The sequence below is a fragment of the Nothobranchius furzeri genome, chromosome 17 (assembly GCF_043380555.1).
Source record: "Nothobranchius furzeri strain GRZ-AD chromosome 17, NfurGRZ-RIMD1, whole genome shotgun sequence".
Classification (NCBI taxonomy): Eukaryota; Metazoa; Chordata; class Actinopteri; order Cyprinodontiformes; family Nothobranchiidae; genus Nothobranchius; species Nothobranchius furzeri.
In genome coordinates, this window is record NC_091757.1 from 55,215,223 (window position 1) to 55,237,398 (window position 22,176).

Below are 22,176 nucleotides of genomic sequence, written 5' to 3' on the forward strand. Positions count from 1 at the left end.
CTGTAGGGCTGCAGAGAAGTGACTCATGGAGGTGACATTAGGTCCTGCTGCGTCAGTGCTGCTGCCGAAGGGCTTCTCCTCTCCCTCTACGGGGACAGAGGATGTGTGCCGGTAATTGTCACTGATTTCTCGGGCAGTTAGGATAATTTATTGGCTCTGAAGCCTCTGGAGTCCCAGTACAACCCACCCCAGTCTAAATGGAGACAGAATTATTTCTCTCAGGGGAATAAAAGTAGAAAAAAAATCTTTTTCTGACTATGATCTTTTCAATTGTATCCGCAGGACTATATTCTTGGTGTTGCTTTTCTCACAATATGCCAGAAATGTTAATTTCCCCCTGCCGATCTACAAAGCCAAGAAAGGCTGGACTTCATATCGGCTGCAGGTCTTCAGAATGTTTCCTGTGAGTACCAGCTTTGTTTTTTTTTACACTAATTCTCTCAAATCCCAACATTCTTCTCCCTGGTAAACAGTTTACTTTGATTTATTTAAAACTGTGTTCCCAAATAAATGAAATTATTCAACACAGCTAATCTCCTTCTCCCCAAGAGGCGTTACAGGATCGTGTAAATCAGTGTTTTTCTTCCCTCTGCAGGTCAAATCATTAAAAACTCAGTTGCTCCTTGTTAGTCTGATTTATAAACCTCATCAAAATGCTCCCCCAATGCTGCTTCACTTTCACTTAAATGTTCTTTTGTAACCTTGGCAGCCGTCAGCGACGTGCAAAACATTTCAACCAGTGATTTTCTTGCAGAATTATTTTATTTTTTTAATGATTTAAGTAACGATGCCAGGTTTTCATTTGTGTTGTTTGGCTTGTGTGAGGATTTGTGTAATAGTCCCCTCTCACCCCCAAAAAATCAAATTGTCAAATAGGCGTTTCCCTTTTATTTGTTCCCAGATCATAATGGCCATCCTGGTGTCATGGCTGCTGTGCTTTATTTTCACCGTTACCGACGTTTTTCCGCCGGAGGAGGACAAGTACGGTTTCTACGCTCGCACTGACGCACGCCAAGGAATCCTGACCGCTGCGCCGTGGTTCAAAGTCCCGTATCCCTGTAAGTGTGTTCAAGATGAAGGAACGGGCAGAGTCCTCAGTGAGGTGGTGTTTGGCAGAAAGAAAGCAGTTAATCCTACATAAACGTTAGATTTAATCTGGTGGTGCAAAAGAACTATAGGGTTGGGGCATGACTCGAAACAGCAGGGCTCTTTTGAGAGACTTTGGGACTTTTCATCACAAAAGACAGCAAAGAGTTTATTGATTTTTCTTCCGGAGGAATAAAAGGGCAAGTCGGGTTTAAGAGTTTGGAGCTTGGGTAAAGTTTGTCAAGCCCTGACTTCTGCTTTCTTCCTGAGCTGTAGTTTATCAAGTAAATGATCTTATTTCTGTAGTAAACTACACTTTTGTCAGGTGCACCTTGCTAATACCAGGCTGAACCCTCCAGAGGTGCCTTATTGGCGTAGATTCAGCAAGGTGTTGGAAACTGGCCCGGTCTGTTGATACGAGACAGGATGGATCTATTCTTTCACGTTTTCACATCTGAATGTTGCAGCGGAAACCGAGACTCAAAAGTGACAGGTCAATGTTAATATAGTCATCTAAATAGTTTTTTAATAGATAAATAAACCAATGGTTTAAATAAGTTAAATTTGATTTTAAATTAATTTTTTTATTTAGTTTGATTTTAATTATTTACATTTAAATAATCAATAAATACTGAAAAGAATACAAATAAATATAATAATTAAAATAAATTTATTTACATTAAAATTACATTAAAGTGCATTTAAAACATATTTAAATTCTCATCTCGTCTCGTCTCGTCTTCCTCCGCTTATCCGGGTCCGGGTCGCGGGGGCAGCATCCCAACTAGGGAGCTCCAGGCCGTCCTCTCCCCGGCCTTGTCCACCAGCTCCTCCGGCAGGACCCCAAGGCGTTCCCGGACCAGATTGGAGATGTAACCTCTTCAACGTGTCCTGGGTCGACCCGGGGGCCTTCTGCCGGCAGGACATGCCCGAAACACCTCCCCGGGGAGGCGTCCAGGAGGCATCCTGACCAGATGCCCAAACCACCTCAACTGGCTCCTTTCGATCCGGAGGAGCAGCGGTTCTACTCCGAGTACCTCCCGAATGTCCGAGCTCCTCACCCTATCTCTAAGGCTGAGCCCGACCACCCTACGGAGGAAACTCATTTCGGCCGCTTGTATCCGCGATCTCGTTCTTTCGGTCATTACCCAAAGCTCATGACCATAGGTGAGGATTGGGACGTAGATCGACCGGTAAATCGAGAGCCTGGCTTTCTGGCTCAGCTCCCTCTTCCCCACGACAGATCGGCTCAGCGTCCGCATCACTGCAGACGCCGAACCAATCCGCCTGTCGATCTCCCGATCCCTCCTACCCTCACTCGTGAACAAGACCCCGAGATACTTAAACTCCTCCACTTGAGGTAGGACCTCTCCCCCGACCCGGAGGTGGCAAGCTACCCTTTTCCGGTCGAGAACCATGGTCTCAGATTTGGAGGTGCTGATCCTCATCCCAGCCGCTTCACATTCGGCCGCGAACCTACCCAGCAAGAGCTGAAGGTCAGAGCTGGATGAAGCTAGGAGGACCACATCATCCGCAAAAAGCAGAGACGAGATTCTCCTGCCACCAAACTCGACACACTCCACACTCCACACCACGGCTGCGTCTAGAAATTCTGTCCATAAAAGTGATGAACAGAACCGGTGACAAAGGGCAGCCCTGGCGGAGTCCAACCCTCACTGGGAACAGGTCCGACTTACTACCGGCTATGCGGACCAAACTCACGCTCCTCTGGTAAAGGGACTGAATGGCCCTTAACAGAAAGCCACCCACCCCATACTCCTGGAGCGTCCCCCACAGGGTGCCCCTGGGGACACGGTCATAAGCCTTCTCCAAATCCACAAAGCACATGTGGATTGGTTGGGCAAACTTCCATGCCCCCTCCATCACCCTTGCAAGGGTATAGAGCTGGTCCACAGTTCCACGGCCAGGACGAAAACCACATTGCTCCTCCTCTATCTGAGATTCAACTATCGATCGGACCCTCCTCTCCAGTACCTTGGAGTAGACCTTTCCAGGGAGGCTGAGGAGTGTGATCCCCCTATAGTTGGAACACACCCTCAGGTCACCCTTCTTAAAGATGGGGACCACCACCCCGGTCTGCCACTCCCTAGGAACTGCCCCCGATGACCACGCAATGTTGTAGAGACGTGTCAACCATGACAGCCCTACAACATCCATAGCCTTGAGATACCCAGGACGAACCTCATCCCCCCCTGGGGCTCCGCCGCTGTGTAGTTGTTTGACTACCTCAGCAACTTCTGCCCCCGAGATCGGACAGTCCATCCCCAGGCCTCCCAGCTCTGGTTCCTCCTCGGAATGCGCATTGGTGGGATTGAGGAGCTCCTCAAAGTATTCCTTCCACCGTCCGACTATAGCCTCAGTTGACGTCAGCAGCTCCCCATCCCCACTGTAAACAGTGTGAGCGAGTTGCTGCCTTCCTCTCCTGAGGCGCCGGACAGTTTGCCAGAACCTCTTTGGAGCCGATCGATAGTCTTTCTCCATGGCCTCACCAAACTCCTCCCACGCCCGAGATTTTGCCTCGGCAACTGCCACTGCTGCACCCCGCTTGGCTATCCGGTACCTGTCTGCTGCCTCCGGAGACCCACAGACCAGCCACGCCCTGTAGGCCTCCTTCTTCAGCCTGACTGCTCCCCGAACCTCTGGTGTCCACCAGCGGGTACGGGGGTTGCCACCACGACTGGCATCAGCCACCTTACGACCACAGCTAGCAACAGCCGCCTCGACAATCGCAGAGTGGAACAAGGCCCACTCGGACTCAATGTCCCCCACTGCTCTCGGGACGTGGTCAAAGCTCTGCCGGAGGTGGGAGTTGAAGACCGTCTTGACAGGTTCTTCTGCCAGGCGTTCCCAGCAGACCCTCACTATGCGTTTGGGTCTGCCAGGTCTACGCGGCATGTTCCCTTGCCATCTGATCCAACTCACCACCAGGTGGTGATCAGTTGACAGCTCCGCCCCTCTCTTCACTCGGGTGTCCAAAACATACGGCCGCAGGTCAGATGATACGACTACAAAATCTATCATCGACCTGTGACCTAGGCTGCCCTGGTACAAAGTGTACCGGTGGGCATCCTTATGTTCGAACATGGTGTTCGTTATGGCCAAACTGCGGCTTGCACAGAAGTCCAATAACAAAACACCGCTCGAGTTCAGATTAGGTGGGCCGTTCCTCCCAATCACACCCCTCCAGGTCAAGCTGTCATTGCCCACGTGAGCATTGAAGTCCCCCAGCAGGACAATGGAGTCCCCTGATGGAGCACTATCTAGCACTCGTCCCAGGGACTCCAAAAAGGGTGGGTACTCTGAACTGATATTTGGCCCATAAGCACAAACAACAGTCAGGACCCGTTCCCCGACCCGAAGGCGCAAGGAAGCTACCCTCTTGTCCCCCGGGGTAAACCCCAACACACAGGCAGAGAGTCTCGGGGCTAACAAAAAGCCAACCCCAGCCCTCCGCCTCTCACCCGGACCAACTCCAGCAAAGTAGAGTGTCCAACCCCTCTCCAGGTCTCGGGTTCCAGAGCCAATGCAATGTGTCGAGGTGAGTCCAACTATATCTAGCCGGTACCGCTCAACCTCTGCCACAAGCTCCGGCTCCTTCCCCGCCAGCGAGGTGACGTTCCATGTCCCAAAAACTAGTTTTCTTGTCCGGGGATTGGACCGCCAAGGCTCCCGCCTTGGTCTGCCACCCGATTCGCATTGCACCGGACCCTTCATGTTCCTCCTGCGGGTGGTGGGTCCACAGTTGGACGAGCCCATGTATCCGGTTCGGGCTGGGCCCGGCCGGGCCCCATGGGTGAAAGCCCGGCCACCAGGCGCTCGCTCACGGGCCCCAACCCCAGGCCTGGCTCCAGGGTGGGACCCCGGTAACCCTCCGGGCCGGGTACTCCGACTCTTCGTTTTAACCGCCATGAAAGATCCTTCGAACCGTTCTTTGTCTCACCCTTCACCTAAGACCAATTTGTCATGGGAGACCCTACCAGGGGCAACATAGCTCCTAGGATCATTAGGGCACTCAAACTCCTCCACCACGATAAGGTGACGGTTCAAGGAGGAGCATATTTAAATTATTAAATAAAGAGTAAGCTCTTTTTTTTATTTTTTTATTTTTTATAATTTTTTTTTAAAATAATTTTTCATATTTAAATTATTAAAAAAAATAAATGCAGTTAAAATCAAATTATAGGAACATTAAATTTCATTTCACCAATATCGTCTTATCTAAATTAGGGTTGTCACGGTAACCGATGTAGCGGTAAACCCTGGTAAAAAAGGTTGACAATAATAATAACAACCGTCTTGTTTTTAAAACTATATTATCTTGGTGGATTACCGTGGCTGCGGTGTAGGCGTGGTGACCCTTACCAGCCACCGTATCATCTGCTGAAGTTGCCGGTGTCTGTACAGGATCGGCTCGGGGTCCTTCGACTGCCGATGACGTCAAAGTAGTTGACTGGCTGAACATGAAGCTTACGGAAGTTACGTTATCACGTTATGATTTTGATTGGTCAGAACAAATTTACGGTCGTAGTCTTAGCGGTTGTAGTCCTGTAGTCCAAAAATCAACACTTTTTGGAGAAAATGTGTTTGAATTTCTAAAGGAAATGTAAAATATAAGCAAATGATAAACGGTGAACCTCAGAAGCTCTTGATGTTGATGAAATGGGGCAAAATAAAATATAAGAACTTTATTTAAAGACACCAAGCAATATTTAGAGTCAAAGAATGTATTTAGATAACAACTAAGGAAATATACAGACGAACTCCACATTAATACAAACAGACGTGGCTTCACATATAAGAACTGTTCTATTGTTTGTCAGTCGGATGTTGGTTTTATGCAGTTTCACATTCTTTACAAAACAAAGGTAATATGGTGTTTTATTAACAAATTACAACTATAAAGAAAACATTTAGGTGTTAACAAACAAGAATTTATTAACAAAACTGCTGACGTCTTTCCAAAACGTACGTGTGAAAGCCGAGTAGATATGCAGTCATGTGACGTCATCGGCAGTCTAATGGGCCATTCCCAATCTGTACCTGGTCGGCCCGGCCCGGATAGCTCCAGTCGGCCCCAGCCTGGTCCGGTTGATTCCACACATCCTTGCTCAGGTATGCAAGGAATGCAGTCAGAGACATTTTCAGCTTCTAAGTAATCAGCATGTTAGTAAATGATAATGAATTGAGCATGCCTTAAGCCCATGTGGGCTGATTCTACCCACCAATCAGAGGCTTGCTCTATTGGAAGGTGTGAATTTGTGGACTGATAAGCCGGCTTATCAGTTAGCAGTGGGTGTGTTGGCCCTGGTCAGCCTGAAGTGGACCACCTCAGAAAGTGGGCTGAGAAACAGTCTCGTTACACACTGAAAAGGGGCTGGCCACCAAGATATGTAAGCAAGCTATGCTATCCGGGCCGACCAGGTACAGATGGGAATGGCCCATAAGGACCCCGAGCCGATCCTGTACCGACACCGGCGGCACATGCGCACTTTGTTGTTTACAGCCAAAACTTTCTTGAGGCTAAAGCTGAAATAATGGCCAAAGAAGGAGACGGCAGCACTCAGGACATTTATTATCCCTCAAAAAAGACAAAGTGGGAAGTACGGGCATTTTTTAGATGTTTGAAGAATGCTGAGGGAGTTTATAGAAGACGGACGGCTATCCTGTTTGCAGCACGTGCAGAAAAAGTGTCTGTGAAAGGCAGTAACGCTTCAAATCTCATGACACATCTGCGTGACCATCACCCACAACTCTACAGTCAACGCAAGGCAAGCTAACGTTAGCGTTTTAGCTAAAATGCGTGATCCGAGGATTTGGGTTGAGGGAGAATGCAACGAGTCGCTATATAAAGCAGCCGCAGCGCCGCTACCTGCATATACACCGTGTCGCGGACACCGCCATGTTGAAATGACGCTATGCATTACGGGGCTCCCAGGGGCAGATAAGAGTTGGTCTCTCTCCCAGAATAATTATGAATTTAACAACGATTACTGCCTGATGACATTTTCCCACATCTGCAAAGCTCACTGGAAGGACACAAACCGAGGACAATATTTTCCTGATATAGGGTTTATTACTCAAGTAAGGGTAAAAAAGTATCTGATTAGAAGGCTACTTGAGTACTGAGTATCATCTGATCTAATATTTTTAAAATGATGACATCAAACAGACAAAAAATAAGAAGTTATGGGCAAATATTGGTATTTTAGACTAAAGGGAAAAATGTAAACAAATAAACAACATAATTACAAAATAACACATTTTAGGCTAAATTTAGACACAAACTGAGGACAATATTTTCCTGATATACAGGGTTTATGTAGTTGTCTGAAAATGTAACACGTTTAAAAAAATACCGCGATAATACCGAAAACTGTGGTAATTTTGATCACAATAACCGTGGGGTTACATTTTCACACCGTGACAACCCTAATCTAAATAGTTTGTAAGTTTTCTTCAAGCATCGTTCTATAATGGCTGTAGGGTGTTTATCTGCTCTGATTGGTGTTTGTCTACGTTCACAGTCCAGTGGGGCGCTCCCACTGTAACGGCTGCTGGCGTGATCGGCATGCTGAGTGCTGTGGTGGCCAGCATCATAGAGTCAATAGGAGACTACTACGCCTGTGCTCGCCTCTCTTGTGCTCCTCCTCCTCCCGTCCATGCTATCAACCGGTAATCTGAAGCATTTCACAGACTATGTACTGTGGACATGTTGGTGACGCTCTCCTCCTTCCTCCTAAGGGGGATATTTGTGGAGGGCCTTTCCTGTGTGCTGGATGGAGTTTTTGGGACAGGAAATGGTTCTACCTCCTCAAGTCCAAACATAGGTGTTCTTGGAATTACAAAGGTAATGCAGACACTGTCAGTTGACTGTTTTTATGTTTGTTTGGGTTTTTTTTTGTGTGTGTAGAAGTTTTCAAACATGCACTGCAATCTTACACATTTGTAATGAGTTAATTTACATGTTATTTAATAAGACATGAGATTCCAGAGTAAATATGAAATCAACCTTATGGATCTGTTTGGTTATTTTAACCAGAAGATCGGAACTTTTTATTGCAGGGATTAGATAACAACCTCGTATTCACTCAGAGACAACAGAAGAGAGAGTCAAGTTTAAAAGTTTAAAGATTTATTACTAAACAAATTAAAACTAGACTAACTTTAACACTAAATGTATGGTGTAACTAAGGTGGATGAGACGGAGAATGGTGTAGTGTGGAATGTTGCTCAGAACCAGCAAATCCGAAGAAACGATTAGTTCTGGTGGGAATCGAAGGTGATGTTTTCGCGCTAAGCTTTGGTTAGGAGATTCATAAACGCATTCAACGCCATTCTGTCGGTCTACGTGCCCTTAGCGGAAGTCCTCTTTAGATCAGGAATGTCAAGGTCCAGCTTGACCCTCTCAGCTTTTATTCTGAAAGGAACCGTTGCAGCAGGTGGAACAGCAACAGATTTTATCCAGCTTGTCGTTGGTTCTTTCGGCTGAAGAGGAAAGTTACGGATTGGCCACTTCGACAACTTCTCTAGAACGCTTTGAACCGGCGTTAAAGATGACGTGGGCATAGTTTTATACTTCGGATGTTTTGGTTTGTGGTCGAATGAAAAGATGACAGATTTACCAAACACCACCAAAACCAAGCCTCCATCAGATCTGGCAGATTCTGATTGGATCAGTAAAGCAATGTGTCATCTCTTAACGCTACGTGAGATCAGTCCTAGTGGAAACATTTAAAGTCATATTACTTATTATATTCTATAGGATTATAATAAAGTAATTAATATTTTGATTTCACAGATTGGTCACATCTTATTATTGACTAACACTTTGTTTGATTAGCTTTATTAAAATAGAGTTCTTTGATTTATAAAAGGAGAGAGTCCATTCTTCATTCTTCTCTTGAGCTAGAAAGAAGCAGTTTATAATAAATGCATGAGACCTTGAGGCCGTATCTCATGCAGACTAGTTCTGTGTCAGAGGAGAGGGGAAATGACTTTAGGTGGAAAATGGTCATTTCATACCGTTACATTTTATAAAGGAAAACTGCATGAATTCACATGTCACATGCTGCTCTTTTCTATTAACTAATCCCAAAATGCTGCTTTTCCCTTCCTCTATAATCATTAATATCATAATTGTGAATTTAAGTTGTTATGATGACATGATTAAGGTCTAAAAATATCTATTTTCCTTCTGATTTCCCCTTCAGGTGGGCAGCAGACGTGTGATCCAGTACGGCGCTGCCATGATGCTGCTGCTGGGGCTCGTGGGTAAATTCAGCGCCCTGTTTGCCTCGCTGCCTGACCCGGTTCTAGGAGCTCTGTTCTGCACGTTGTTTGGAATGATTACAGCCGTGGGCCTGTCCAACCTGCAGTTTGTTGACCTCAACTCCTCCAGAAACCTCTTTGTTTTAGGTTTTTCTGTCTTCTTTGGCCTGATGCTGCCAAGCTACCTTAAACAGAACCCGCTGGTCACTGGTGAGTCCAGGATTAACTAACCAATACCCATGTTTCCTCTGGGCATTTCATCTCTTCTAACAGTTAAGTTAGTTTTTTCTGCATCGTGTTTAGGACCAGACGTGTTTATCTTTTACTTTATTTGGGACTTTCTGATTTAAAGGGTTAAAAAGGTTAGAATTTCCACTTGAAACTGCCGTCTTGGGGTGGGATTAATTGCTGGGTTTGCTTGATCCTATTTTCCACGTCAGTTTTAACTTAAACTTTGCTTTTGATTAAAACATAAAGTCCGTTCCTAACTCTCTGTCTCTGAATTTTCTCAGGCATAGTTGAAATTGACCAAGTCCTGAACGTGCTGCTCACCACCGCCATGTTTGTTGGAGGTTGTGTTGCTTTTATTTTGGACAACACTATCCCTGGTAAGCTCTTTTCCACATTAAAGCTTACAAAACACTAGTAGTCTGAGGCAGGGATGCAACAATACCACTTTTTTCCAAACCGATACGATACCGATACTTGTATTTGAGTACTCGCCGATACCGATTACCAATACCGATACTTCTACCACACAAAAAATGCACTGCTTCTGAATAGAGGTGGGAAAAATGATCGATTCTAAGATGTATCGTGATTCAGCCGTGCATGATCCTGCATCGATGCAGCAACGTGACATAATGAGATATTCTCCCTACGTCTATGCGAGGACAATAAAGTTTTGAGGTTTTACAACTACTTCTGGGGCAGAGTTGCAACGACATGCGCACTGCGTTGCCCTAGCGCCAATTTAAAACAGAAAAGGCGGACAGGGATACAGAGCCAACATTACCAGTAATCAATGATGTACCCGTTACATTTAAATCAGATGTCTGGGCTAAATTCGGTTTTGGGATCCTGGATGTGAAAGAATCACTTAACACAGCATTTGTTTACTATTTTTAAGTTCAGTAGTATTCTATCTTAAAGCTGCTCTACCAAAAACATATATTTGTCGACGGTTTGCACAGAAAGGCAGCGGTTTCTAAATGTGACCGTGAGGAGAAGATGAGTTGAGCTGAGCTAACACCTGCTGCTAACCCAGAGGACAGAGACCTGATGGATGGACACACAAATGTGGATTTCCCTATTTTTTTGTCTTTTATTCCCTCATTTTCTCCAGCTGCACAACTAAGTGCATTTCTTTTATGGATTAAGGCTGTAGTTCACACGACTGATTTCTCTGTGGCTTTAAAACTCACCGCAACAGTGGAAGGCACATGAGAAATGCTTTTTATTTTTATTTTATGAAATTTGAAATGAATTTATCTCTCTAACCTCAGGTTCCCTTGAAGAGCGGGGCATCAGGAAGCTGAAACGTGGCACTGGCCTCAGCGCAGCAGAACTGGAAGGGATGAGGTCTTACGATTTGCCGTTTGGAATGGACTTCTTCAACCGGCATGCGGTTTTCAAATATATCCCCATCAGCCCTGCTTTCACAGGCTACCACTGGGGTAGGATGAGAGAGGCTGGCAGGAGCAGAATGGGACATGGGAATGTCGTGAAGGGAGGAGGGGGAGGGGCAGGGGGAGGAAGCCCCGCACCCGGGGAGAGTCGGGTATAGCTAACGGACTGGAGGGACCTTAGATGTGACAATGGGGAGCAAGGGATGGTGCACTAAGATTAAACGATGGGAGAAAGGAGCACAGAAGCTACGCAGGATTGTGGAGGACATGATGTTGCACAAACGCCCTCATCAGTGTGTTTTCTTAGGCTTGTGTGTCTTTCCCCACTTTACTTATATGCTATTTTAAGCATGCTATAGCAAGTCAGGGCATGCAGTAAGATGGCATCATGCAGAGGTGTGTGTGTGTGCGTGTGTGAGACAGATGGCCATCAGTCCACCAAAACCGAATGTTAATGACTCGCTGTCTCAAAATGTCTCGTGTGACGTTTCAAAAGGACATCTACTAAAAGCACGTTAGAGCGGATGTTATACAACCACATTAGACACACGCGCGCACGCACAGCCTCACAGAAAACGTTTTGAGAGCAACGAACCATGTTATGAGAACTGATGGAAGTAGGTAATCAGGTGTCCTTAGCCATGCAAAGTGATTGTGAGATTTGTTTTTGCACTATCTGCCTCCTGAGTTCAAAACTAGAATGTTGCATCACAGCTTTCCCCGTTTTTCTCCTTAGACCTCCGACTCACTCAGCAAACGTCACGCCTGCCCGTCACTAATCACACTCGCACAGCTTTTTAAAGATGGAAAACACTCTCGGAATCATCATTAACTCGCCCGTTTACGTCTCGTCACCTTGTCCGCATTACGCACAAGTTACTAACCAAAACACTTGACTTATGGAGCTGTTGCATGGGACCGAAGGACGTTTGTTTGGTCAGACGCTTTTCAGAAGTTGCTGCGACAGTCCAGCGAGGGACACGTGGATTTGTCCGGGAGATTTTCTGCAAAAATGAGACTTAAGCGAGTTAACTTCCTGCCTGGATCTCGTAGTTTTCAGACGTTGCTTCGTCTTTAGCAGTAACAGTCCTCCCGTCTGAGCGAGTTCTAGTGTAACTGCAGCTAAAATGGTCGTCTTTTCTCCTCGTTTACCCAAACCGCAGCTTTTTCCACAGATTTTTATCGTGCCGACGACCCTTTCCTCACATTCCCTCCCATCTTCAGCGCGCCTCCCGTTTATCTTCCACGCTGCTGTAACCGGTTAACTGCTGTTACCGTTGGTGTTTGATGTTGGTGGCACCTTTTAAATCTGCACCTTCTTAGCCGAGTAGTGACTAACGAATCCCATCCGACCGCCCTGTGTGCCTCTGCTGCTTTAAACGAACCACGGCGTCTGCAGAAGTTTCTCACAACGATAAAGAATTAGCTGGGTACATAAATATTTACCCCGTCGGACGTTTTGCCGAACCAAAACGTTGATTTTGTGTTTTTGTTGTTCTCGTTACCCAAACCAAAACTTCCAACACTGGAATTTGTTGCTACTTATAAACTTCCCTAGTTTTCTTCTGTTAAAGCTATTTATTTATTTATATAAAAAAAGAAATTGAGCGGTTTCTTGCTGCACGTTTAATGCAACGCAGTGTTTCAGATTATTTATCAGTTTACATGTTCATGCCCTGCAATGATTGACCTGTTTTAGTGAATATTAGAGGGCTTCATTTCATTCCATTTTTGATAAATCGTATTTAAAGGCAGAAGAAAAAACACTTTTAGATGTGTAACGAACTAGTTGGTTCAGATTTTAGAGTAAGGGCCTTTTACTGCAGCTACTTGCACAAGAACATCAGGGTCCGAGTGGGTAGTTTTTATTTACCTGGACCCAGGTGTGTTGGTAATAATGGTGTCACGTGTAGCTTTATTTTCTTGTTTTTGGTTATTTGCTTTGCAGGATTTATGTGCTTTTTTTCTATTTAGTGTCTGATTATTGATGTTGTTCAGTTATTTGATAAACTTGAATGATTTGTTCTCATAAAACTTAAGTTTCTTCACTTTTATCCAGCATTAAATTACATGTTTCACATGATTTAGTCTCTGAAAATTAATGCAGGAATCCAACTTTTACATAGACTTTTGCTGTTTGCCAGAGTGATGAATAATTTGTGTGAAATGTTGGAATAAATTAAATTTTAGACATTTCTAAAGGAAATTTTTAAATATAAAATTAGTATGGTAAAAAATTATTATTAATTTACGTTTGGGGCAGTATATGTTATGACATAAAGTAATAATTAATAATTTCAATGAATCAACCCCAATCCTATCAGCTGCTTTTGTGACGACTTTATATTCATCCAGATAAAGCAGGGATGTCCAAACCTTTCAACACAATGTAGGTACTCATGGGCCACTAAATTTAAACAAAAGTTTAATTTTTTATTTTAACTGTTCAAATAATACAGTAATATAATTTAGTAAAGAGAACAGGTTTTTTTTAAGTTGATTTTAGTTCATCCGCCACAGGAAAAATGACCCTAATCACTCATTCTTTGCTAAAGTTTGCTGAATTTTGTCTAAATTTGTGAATAATTCTCAAAAGTGGGCTTTTTAATGAGTCGACAAGGGTTTGTGGTACAAATGACTGTGGAATTAAATCAAAAGGAAATAAACTTGTTAATAAAACGCTTAGATTTAATCTTTCACATTAAGAAAAGAAAACTGTTGAGGTCCTCTATGTGCATCAACAGCTGGCTGGAAAAACAACATTCTATTGTTGAAATGCAGTCCAGGGCTTTGGAAATGCACTAAGGTGGCGATGCTTTAATCAGGGGACTGAATCTGTGTAAATGGTGGGTTTAAACATCCGCGTCATCAAATATTAGCAGTGACTAATTTATGCTGGATAAGATGGAAGAAACGAGCATGAAAAGTGCAGAGATGAGGAAAAAGATGTTGTCAGAGAGGTGAATAAATCTAAAACCTCATCGGATTTCTGTGCTGAGCTGAAGCAGCTCTAGTGGAGTTATCGACGCAACGCGCTGATGTTGTTTATGTTTTTGCTCACTGTGTAGATTGCAGCAGAAGCTTCTGCTGATGAAGCAGCAGTCAGAACAGTTGTAACCTACTAAGTTTTCTCTGAGAACAACATGGATGTTTTTTACATAACATGAACACACAATATCCTGCACATTAAGACCTTTTTTTTTTTTGTCTCCCCTCCAATTGGCTCTCCTAACCCTAACCCTTCTCTCTTCATGCGTCTGGATGCAGGAGGACGACACCTGCTGGTCACCTTGTTAAGAGCCTTGTTATTGGCAGCTGAGTGAACCTGCCTTGTCACATAAAGATGAATATTAGTCGTGATGTGCCTAAAAACTGCTTCCTGCTGTTTTTGACCCCCAACGCTAAAAAAAATGTATTTCCTATTTTAGGAGTTGTTACAGAAGTAGCCCATTTACAGTAAAGTCTTCTTTTTCTGGCCCGATTTACATTAGAGGCAGTTGAACTGATGGCTCTTAAGAAGGTAACCATTAGGTTAAAACACAAAGATATTGATCCCTTTCAGTTATTTTGAAGGGGGCTCTACCTGATGATTATATTTCTGTGTAAAGAGTTTTATCGTTTTCAGTGTTTGTTTTTATACATCATTTTTATGTTTTTGCAAGCAGATATTTGTAATAAAAATCTACTTTTAATCTTAAATCATGCTGAAAAGTGCACCATCTTGTTATACTTTTTATTTAAAAGTATATATCGATTTGAAGTTTGTGGTTTAATGACATCTTTCTGCCTCTTAGGACCTTAACATATTGTATTTTTTTACTCTTTAACATTGTTTTCTGCTCATGTTACACATTACCAGTATAAATCAAAAGAGCAAGTTGAGAAAAGTAGATGTAAAGAAATCAAAAACATGTATATTTAATGTTTACAGAATATTCAGGAAGATGAATTGTGTAAACTAATTGTAACAATAAAATGATTTATTCTTTGTTCTTAAAAATATTTAATAAGAAGTTAAATAATTCTGTCTTGTGTCTTTTCTCTCAGTTTAGTAATGCCACCAATTGGCCAGCAGGGGTCGATATTGCACATGCAGAGTTTAATTCGTTGGTAAACAACTCCCATCGCCTCATCAAATAACCCATCACTGGTTATTTTAGTAAATGTTTGCTTAGTAAATTTTAAAAAATGCAATGAATTGGAATACAGGTTTTGTTTTCTTCTCTGCTTTCAACAGAAAAAGACTAAGGTAAATAAAACATTAAATTTAATAATAGAAAAGGTCACAAAACTAAAATATAAGGTGAACAGAAATAAGTTACAGTGAAGCCACTTTCAAGCAACTGCACTGGTATCGGTTAACTTACCGATAACGATACCGTATTTATTTATTTCACCCCGTCAGTGAGAACTTATTTTTTGTTTATTCCTTTTATTTTAGATCGTAATATTTCAAGTCTGCTTGTTATCTCTTCTTTTGTCACGTGTCAGTCAGGTTCTATAGAAATGGGTCTTTTAGATCTAGTAATCAGGCCTGGGTGTGGTTGGTGAAACGGAGATCAGCTTTCCAAAGAATGCTGTCGGTCACAGTTAAATCGTTGTTTTAGAAGAGGGGATCGCCTTTTTTATTGAGTTTGGAAAAGTTGTCTTTTTTATTGTGAAAGTGACGTGGTTTCAATTATATCGAACCAAGGCTTAAGAAATTACCTACTGGTCTGAGTAAATGAATACAAATAAACGTCTTGTAAAACAGGAACGAACATGTTTGACTAGTTTGCTTAAACTTGAGCATTTTTCTCATTCGCAATGAAGACGAGGTCCTTTTAATAACAATGAACTGTGTGCGCGCGCGTCCTCGTTTTTCCCCCATTGTTGTCACGTTTTCATTCATTTCTGCGCGCGACGTGAACAACAAAGGCACGTCGGTCTCGCGCGACGCTTCTGAGAGCTCTGCCACAGCAGATGGACCACTTCTCCTCCTACCAGTTCTTCTGGACTCCCAGCCGCACTAGTCGCCCCTGCTGTTTGTTTCCAACGGTAGAAGCACGAGTCAACCGTTAACGGACAACCGAGGAGGAAGGAGCAGCGGAACCGAGGAGAAACACGGTAGGTTAGCCGTTAAAGGGTCCCCGAAAGTCGGCGTGATACAATCACAAGGGTCGCTGTAGCTAACTCGGGTTATTGTGATGATTTCTTTAGGAAGGTGTAACGAAATGCTCTTGAGTGGGTGGTTTATTTGTTTAGGTAGAAGAATAGGTTAAATTTAAATCGCTTATCACCAAAAAAAAAGCCTCAATGACACATTTTTACGTAGTTTAGCTTTTTCAGAACAAACCTTGAACATAAAACGACCGAAACTGCTTCTGTTTGACGCATTGGGTCCAGCGCTGGACTGACCATAGGGCATAGCGGGCAACTGCCCGCTGGGCCGACCCTTTCATCTTTTATGGGCCGGTGTCTGTTTTTTTTTTTTTTTTTCCTGGCCTCTAGTTGTTGCGGACAACTTGCCCGCGCCGCCCCACGCGACGCCTCGTAAAAGTTGGTGGATTGGCCAATTGGTAATAATACACTCTGGGCTGGACCAATAGCCAGAGGTCTGATGCACCCGCCAGTTGTTTGTGAATCTCAGTAAACAGACAGACGAGCTTAACAAAATGGAGAACAAAAAACGGAAAGGAGAAGCGGAGAAAATTCGACTAAAAAAGAAACTGGCCCTTCAGGCTGATGCTGGCACATGTGTTAAAATCTCACAGTTGTTTGGTAGTGAAGGTTCAAGTAAAATCAATTAAGGAAGTGATGGAGCCTCAGCCCAGCGACAGGTTGGAGAAGAAAAGAGGGAGGAGAAGGAGAAACCCGAGCCGGTGTTGTGCCATAAATTGACTCGCTGCCAAAAAATGATTAGCCACCGCGGGATCGCGCACGGTTAGGCAATTGCATTTCTAGACAAAATTCCCCAGGATTTCGCCCTAAAACTCAGCATATCTAGCAATATGGACATTCAGAAAGCAAAGATAACCTCTTCCGGTACTTAAACAGATGTTTATCGCGGATATTAGTGTGGCAGTGTTTGTGGCACCCTGCGCGGGAGCACGAGGACGTGCTTGTGGAAAGAGGGAGGAAGATGTGGCAGTGTGAGCATCCACAACATCCCGATTGATGATGAGCCCTGGCTACTTGTCCAAAGAGATGTTCCTTTGGCTGACTGGTTAGAGTGTTTGACTTCCACCCGGGAGTCTGGGGTCGAATCCCGCCCGGGCACTCGTTTCTCCACCTTGCCGCATTAGTTTTTCCAGTTCGGAAGTTGTTTTAAGTGTTGCTATTTGTCTTAAACGTTCACAATGAGGATATATTAATCCTTTTTGCAATATTTGCGATTGAAAGATGGTTTGTGCCACAAACTTTGTGGTAAGAACTGGCTTTCTTTATGTTACAGCCTTGATACTAAAAAAATAAATAAACAATGTAAAATGGCACCCTGTATTGAATGTAAACGTTGTATAAATGGAAATAAACAATTCTCCAGCGATTTAATTTTTTCCCCTTCCCTTCTTTAGTCCACTTGACATGGAGCCACAGTTAACTAGTTTGGGGCACATTTTTACTTGAAAAAAAGTATTTAAAATGATCAAGCTTTGGCTTTACAATGACACTGTGTAGGTTGCTATCTTTACATTACGTTGCTCTATTTAAAAGTAACAAGATAAAAGCACTTCAGCACATAAAATCAAGATTGTCACTTGCCAAATAGACTACACCCTCCAGTTTACCTATAAGAAATGCCTCAAAATATCTTTAAATTCTTTATTGATGATTTAATTGTAGACAACTAAAATGGCATTTTACTTGCCAAAAAGTGATTGAATCGCTAAGATTTTCATGGAGGCTAAAATTGACCAAATAAGGGTTTTATGTATTATCTGTTGACGTTACTGTACTCATACTGCCTACTGTGTCATCAAAAACACCCCAAAAATGGCAAAAAAAAAAAAAAAAAAAAAAAAGAAGATAATTTCCCTTGCCAAAAATTGATTACAGTGTCCTGGTCACCTGTAAAGGGTTACATTTACCTAAATATTACTTTATTTATTATCTCTTGATGTTATTAGTGCCATCACAGGATGCCGGTGTCTTTCACATTCATAAACACCTCAAAAATGGCAACAAATGATCATTTCCCTTGCCAAAAATTGATTACAGTGTCCTGGTCACGTGTAAAGGGTTAAATTGACCTAAATATTACCTTATTTATTATCTCTTGATGTTATTAGTGCCATCACAGGATGCTGGGTGTCTTCCACATTCATAAACACAGAGTCCTGGTCACCCATAAAGGCTTAAATTGGCATAAATATTACTTCATGTATTATGATGCTGGGTGTGTTCCACAATCATATTCGAATAAACGTGAAAATATTCTGTCCGAATATCTGTTTCTTGTTATAAATATAACAGCTAGAAGGATTTACAGTTAAAATAGGAGAAACACGTGACTCCCCAGGAAGGGTCGTAACACCACTTGCCTCATGCACATAAGTGAACAAAACAAAGCAGCATGGAGACACTCCGTCTCCAACCACCTCTCAGGCAGCAGCCTGCACTCCCAAGTTCTACACGTCACCAGAACATAACCAACCGCAACACAATAAAAGCAGTGTTATACAAAATGGAAGGCCTGTAGTGTTTATTCTCTTACAGTAACAACTTATCAATTTTTTGGAGGAATTTATTTGAGAATTTTTTGGTTTTTATTAATTGTGCAATAGAAAAGTAATCGCTAGATTAATCATCTAAATAGTCATTAGAATAGTCGACTTTTCGATAAAATAATCGTCAGAATAATCATTTTAAAAATAATCAGTTACCCCCTACCCTACTTTTTAGAATACCAGGATAGGAAGGATGGTGTAGGTTTACGTTTATTAGATTGATACATAAATACTACCAATAAGAAAGTGTACGTTGGTGTGTGTCAGAAACAGCATAAGGCTTAATGTCTTTTCCAAAAAAAACAGGTGATGGGCCGGTCTCCAGTCAAAATGCCCGGGCTGAATTTTTGTCCCAGTCCAGCCCTGATTGGGTCTAATAACGGAGTTCATTTAACCATGTCTGAAGAAAACGGGTTGCATAAGCAGGAGATGTTTAAGATTCCTCTCAGCACACATGGCAGCCACACAGAGGAAGTGCACATTCGGTTAATCCAAGTTTTCTTCTTTGGTTTTTGGTGTTTCTGAAGCATTTTAGTGATGGTGAGTAGTAGCCTAGTGAACCAAATTATTCCTGTGCAAATTTTATTAGTTAAAGTTGAATTTATTTAGTCTGGCTTGCCAGGCTAGAAAAACATTAGATTCCCAAAGAAAACCAGAGCTTAGGTTCACTATCATTGGAAGTTAGATCAAAATTAGACCTTTTGCAGGTTTTCAGTGATCTATAGGGCAGCTTGTTCTGTCTTACAAAGCTCCAAAGATTTGTTATAAATAACTATACAATTAAAACAATGCTACCTATTTTTACAGGAATTTGCAGCTTTGCATTTAGTGAAGAGTGACCAGCAGATCTGGCTGGAACCTGAAGCCGTTTTGGATTCGGCCTTGCAGGGTTTTTGACAACTCCAGAAGCAGAAACACTATTTTTGGCCCAGCATTGTAGGCCAGTTGTCAGAGCTGACTTTTTTCTTGGTGTTGCTATGGCAATAGTGACAATACAAGCAGTAGTGATGCAGAGGCTGGAAAGCAGGATGGTGGGTTTTGGGAGAGGACAGGGGGAGGTTTGGGGCTATTCAGGGACCGTCTCAGCAAGGGGTAAGACGTTGACAGAGGAGGTTTGGAGCCGATGGGGCAAGAGGGCAGAAAAAAGGCAACGTGTATGTGAATGAAAGGTATTCGGGGAAAAGAAGTCAGGAAGTTGGAGTGTTGGGTGAAGCTGAATGAGACGATCATGGCAGGATCAAATCAACTTTATTTATAAAGTGCTTTCACATGCCCAAAACGGACAGACAAAGCGCTGTACACCAATAAAAATCACAACAATAAAACAGACATATAACCATTTAAAATACAATAAGAAATCCCGAGTACAAGTTCTCAGTCCATATCAGTCCTTTTTCTAGAATCAGATCCAGACACATTCAAAGTGATGCTGCCCACGCAATCCCAACTTCAGTGTCCAAACGCCAGCGAGAACAGATGTGTTTTTAGTCGGCTTTTAAAGGTCTCCAGTGATTTGGCCTGCTTTACGTCGGCTTGCAGCTCATTCCAAAGACTTGGTCCGAGCGCTGAAAAGGCACGACTCCCACGAGACTTCAGGCTGTACCTGGGCACGGTTAATAGTCTCTGGTCAGCTGACCTAAGGGAACGCACCGGGACATGTCGGTGGATGATGTCAGAAAGGTATTTAGGTGCCCCTGAGTTTAACGCCTTAAACACAAACAGGATAACCTTAAACCTGATGCGATAGGAGACAGGGAGCCAATGCAAGGCACGTAGGACTGGTGTAATATGTTCAGACCTCCCGGTAGATGTTAACAACCGAGCTACTGGAGCTTGCCTAAGCCCCGGCAATATAGCGAGTTGCAATAATCCAGCCTGCAGGTAACAAAGGCATGGGTCACAGTTTCCAGATGACTTGAATGAATTGGACGTTCGTATACTGAGTGGTTATGAGCCTGAACAACGGAGCAGACTGAGGAGAACGAGGCGTAAAGCGAGTATCGGTACTCTGGGGAGTTAGTTGCATTTGGACTGGTTTCCAGAACAGCAGTCTGATGTGAAACAGAACTGGGTCAGGCATGAGTTCATCTGTTTGTATTCATATGCCGATGTTGGCTCTGTTACTTCGGTCTTCGTGTAAAATAGAAATCATCCTTATAAAGAGGAGGAGTTCTGGTTAGTAACCCTCTGGAGCCGGGCGTTGCAGATTTGCAAGAGTTAAAACCCACCTGGTTACTCCCTGTATGTCCTTCATGAGCATTTTCAACTCAGAAGCACCCCTGAAGGACTTAAATGTTCGTCCTTTTATCAAAACTTATTTAGAGCCTGAGAGGGTTAAAAGCTAAAGCTGGCCATGACTCTTGGTGCTTTTGGCTCAACATCTGGGATAAAACAACCACAACAAAACAACACCTATTTAAGAGCGGGTCAGTTAAACTGAGTCAGATTATTCTCTAGATTACACGTTGTTTCTGCCAGGTGCTAATCCCTAAAGTCAAAGTGGTGTGCTCTGTTACAAAACAACAAAAACTAACTCCTGATCATTTAGATTTTAAAGCTTTGTCCCGTGGTTTGACAAAATTGTGATCCCTTCAGCCGGGTGCAAAATGAAAACAACACCAAGTGCATCAGTTAATCCAGATTAGATCATTATCTCCAGGCCGGCAGCTACTCTGGTCTGAACCTGTTTTTGTTATCAGATGTCAGTAAAGATGCCCTGTGATACCACCTCTGTCACAGACCATTGGCATCATTAATAGTCTTTTAGTGAAGCTGCCTTTGTCAGCATTACCTGATACGTGATATTAAAGCCTAATGACTGCCATTGTGTAGGTCAGCGGTGAGCTGTTGGAGCTTCACACGACTAATATTGGTGCTGAAATATTGATGGGTCTTCTTGGCATGAGACTTGGCTGATTGATAATTAATATTTAACGTGTCCATTTATTTCAGAGATTGACAGCCTTGGGTTGTTTATCAGCACTGAATCTAATCATGTCTCTTACTCCATGGTCGTTTAAGGAAGTTTTAGGCTGTATAAGAAGTGTCAGTTTCCTGTGTGACTTACTGAGTAAAGGAGGAAGCTGTTTGACGGAAGGGGAGCACTTCCTTTTACACACTCTCCTCCCCGTTAGTGCCACGCTCGGAAGAAAAGACCCTCGTGGGCCGTTTTATACCAATTCCCACTACCTGAGGATACGAACCGTCAACCTGTTTAACCCTTCACTCTCTCTCCACACAGGAAACTCCGCCTCTCTGGTGATTCAGCAGAAATCTACGAGCTTCACTACGGTAAGGAGGAATTAAACGTGTATTCGTCTCATATTTGTGTTTCTGTTTTTAAAAACTACAAAAAAATAATTTTTACTTCAATATTTCCTTTTTTAAAATGTAACCTTATTCGCTGACACACAGACCCAGTGACCAGCTTTACTTCCTGAAATTCAAACACACATTATTTGAATTCA

At 43.1% G+C, this 22,176-nt stretch overlaps 2 protein-coding genes across 4 annotated transcripts in view; both read left to right on the plus strand.

Moving 5' to 3' along the window:
* slc23a2 (solute carrier family 23 member 2) overlaps positions 1–11,300 on the plus strand; it is a 46,939-nt gene extending 35,639 nt beyond the window's left edge. For both annotated transcript variants that reach the window (XM_015972986.3, XM_054731619.2), the window contains 7 exons: positions 283–403; positions 902–1,058; positions 7,632–7,779; positions 7,849–7,954; positions 9,318–9,585; positions 9,888–9,983; positions 10,881–11,300. In XM_015972986.3, the coding sequence (XP_015828472.3) occupies positions 283–403; positions 902–1,058; positions 7,632–7,779; positions 7,849–7,954; positions 9,318–9,585; positions 9,888–9,983; positions 10,881–11,161 (1,177 nt within the window). In that variant the 3' untranslated portion in view covers positions 11,162–11,300. The remainder of the gene's footprint in view (positions 1–282; positions 404–901; positions 1,059–7,631; positions 7,780–7,848; positions 7,955–9,317; positions 9,586–9,887; positions 9,984–10,880) is intronic.
* A 4,658-nt stretch (positions 11,301–15,958) lies between these two features.
* rassf2b (Ras association domain family member 2b) overlaps positions 15,959–22,176 on the plus strand; it is a 128,968-nt gene continuing 122,750 nt past the window's right edge. The window contains exons 1-2 of one of the 2 annotated variants that reach the window (XM_070546194.1): positions 15,959–16,109; positions 21,951–22,000. Coding sequence is in view for 1 of the 2 variants with exons in the window: in XM_070546193.1 (XP_070402294.1) it covers positions 21,704–22,000 (297 nt within the window). In the remaining variant the exon portion in view is untranslated. Of the gene's footprint in view, positions 16,110–21,641; positions 22,001–22,176 lie in introns of those variants that run through there. The other variant, XM_070546193.1, reaches the window with a different exon arrangement.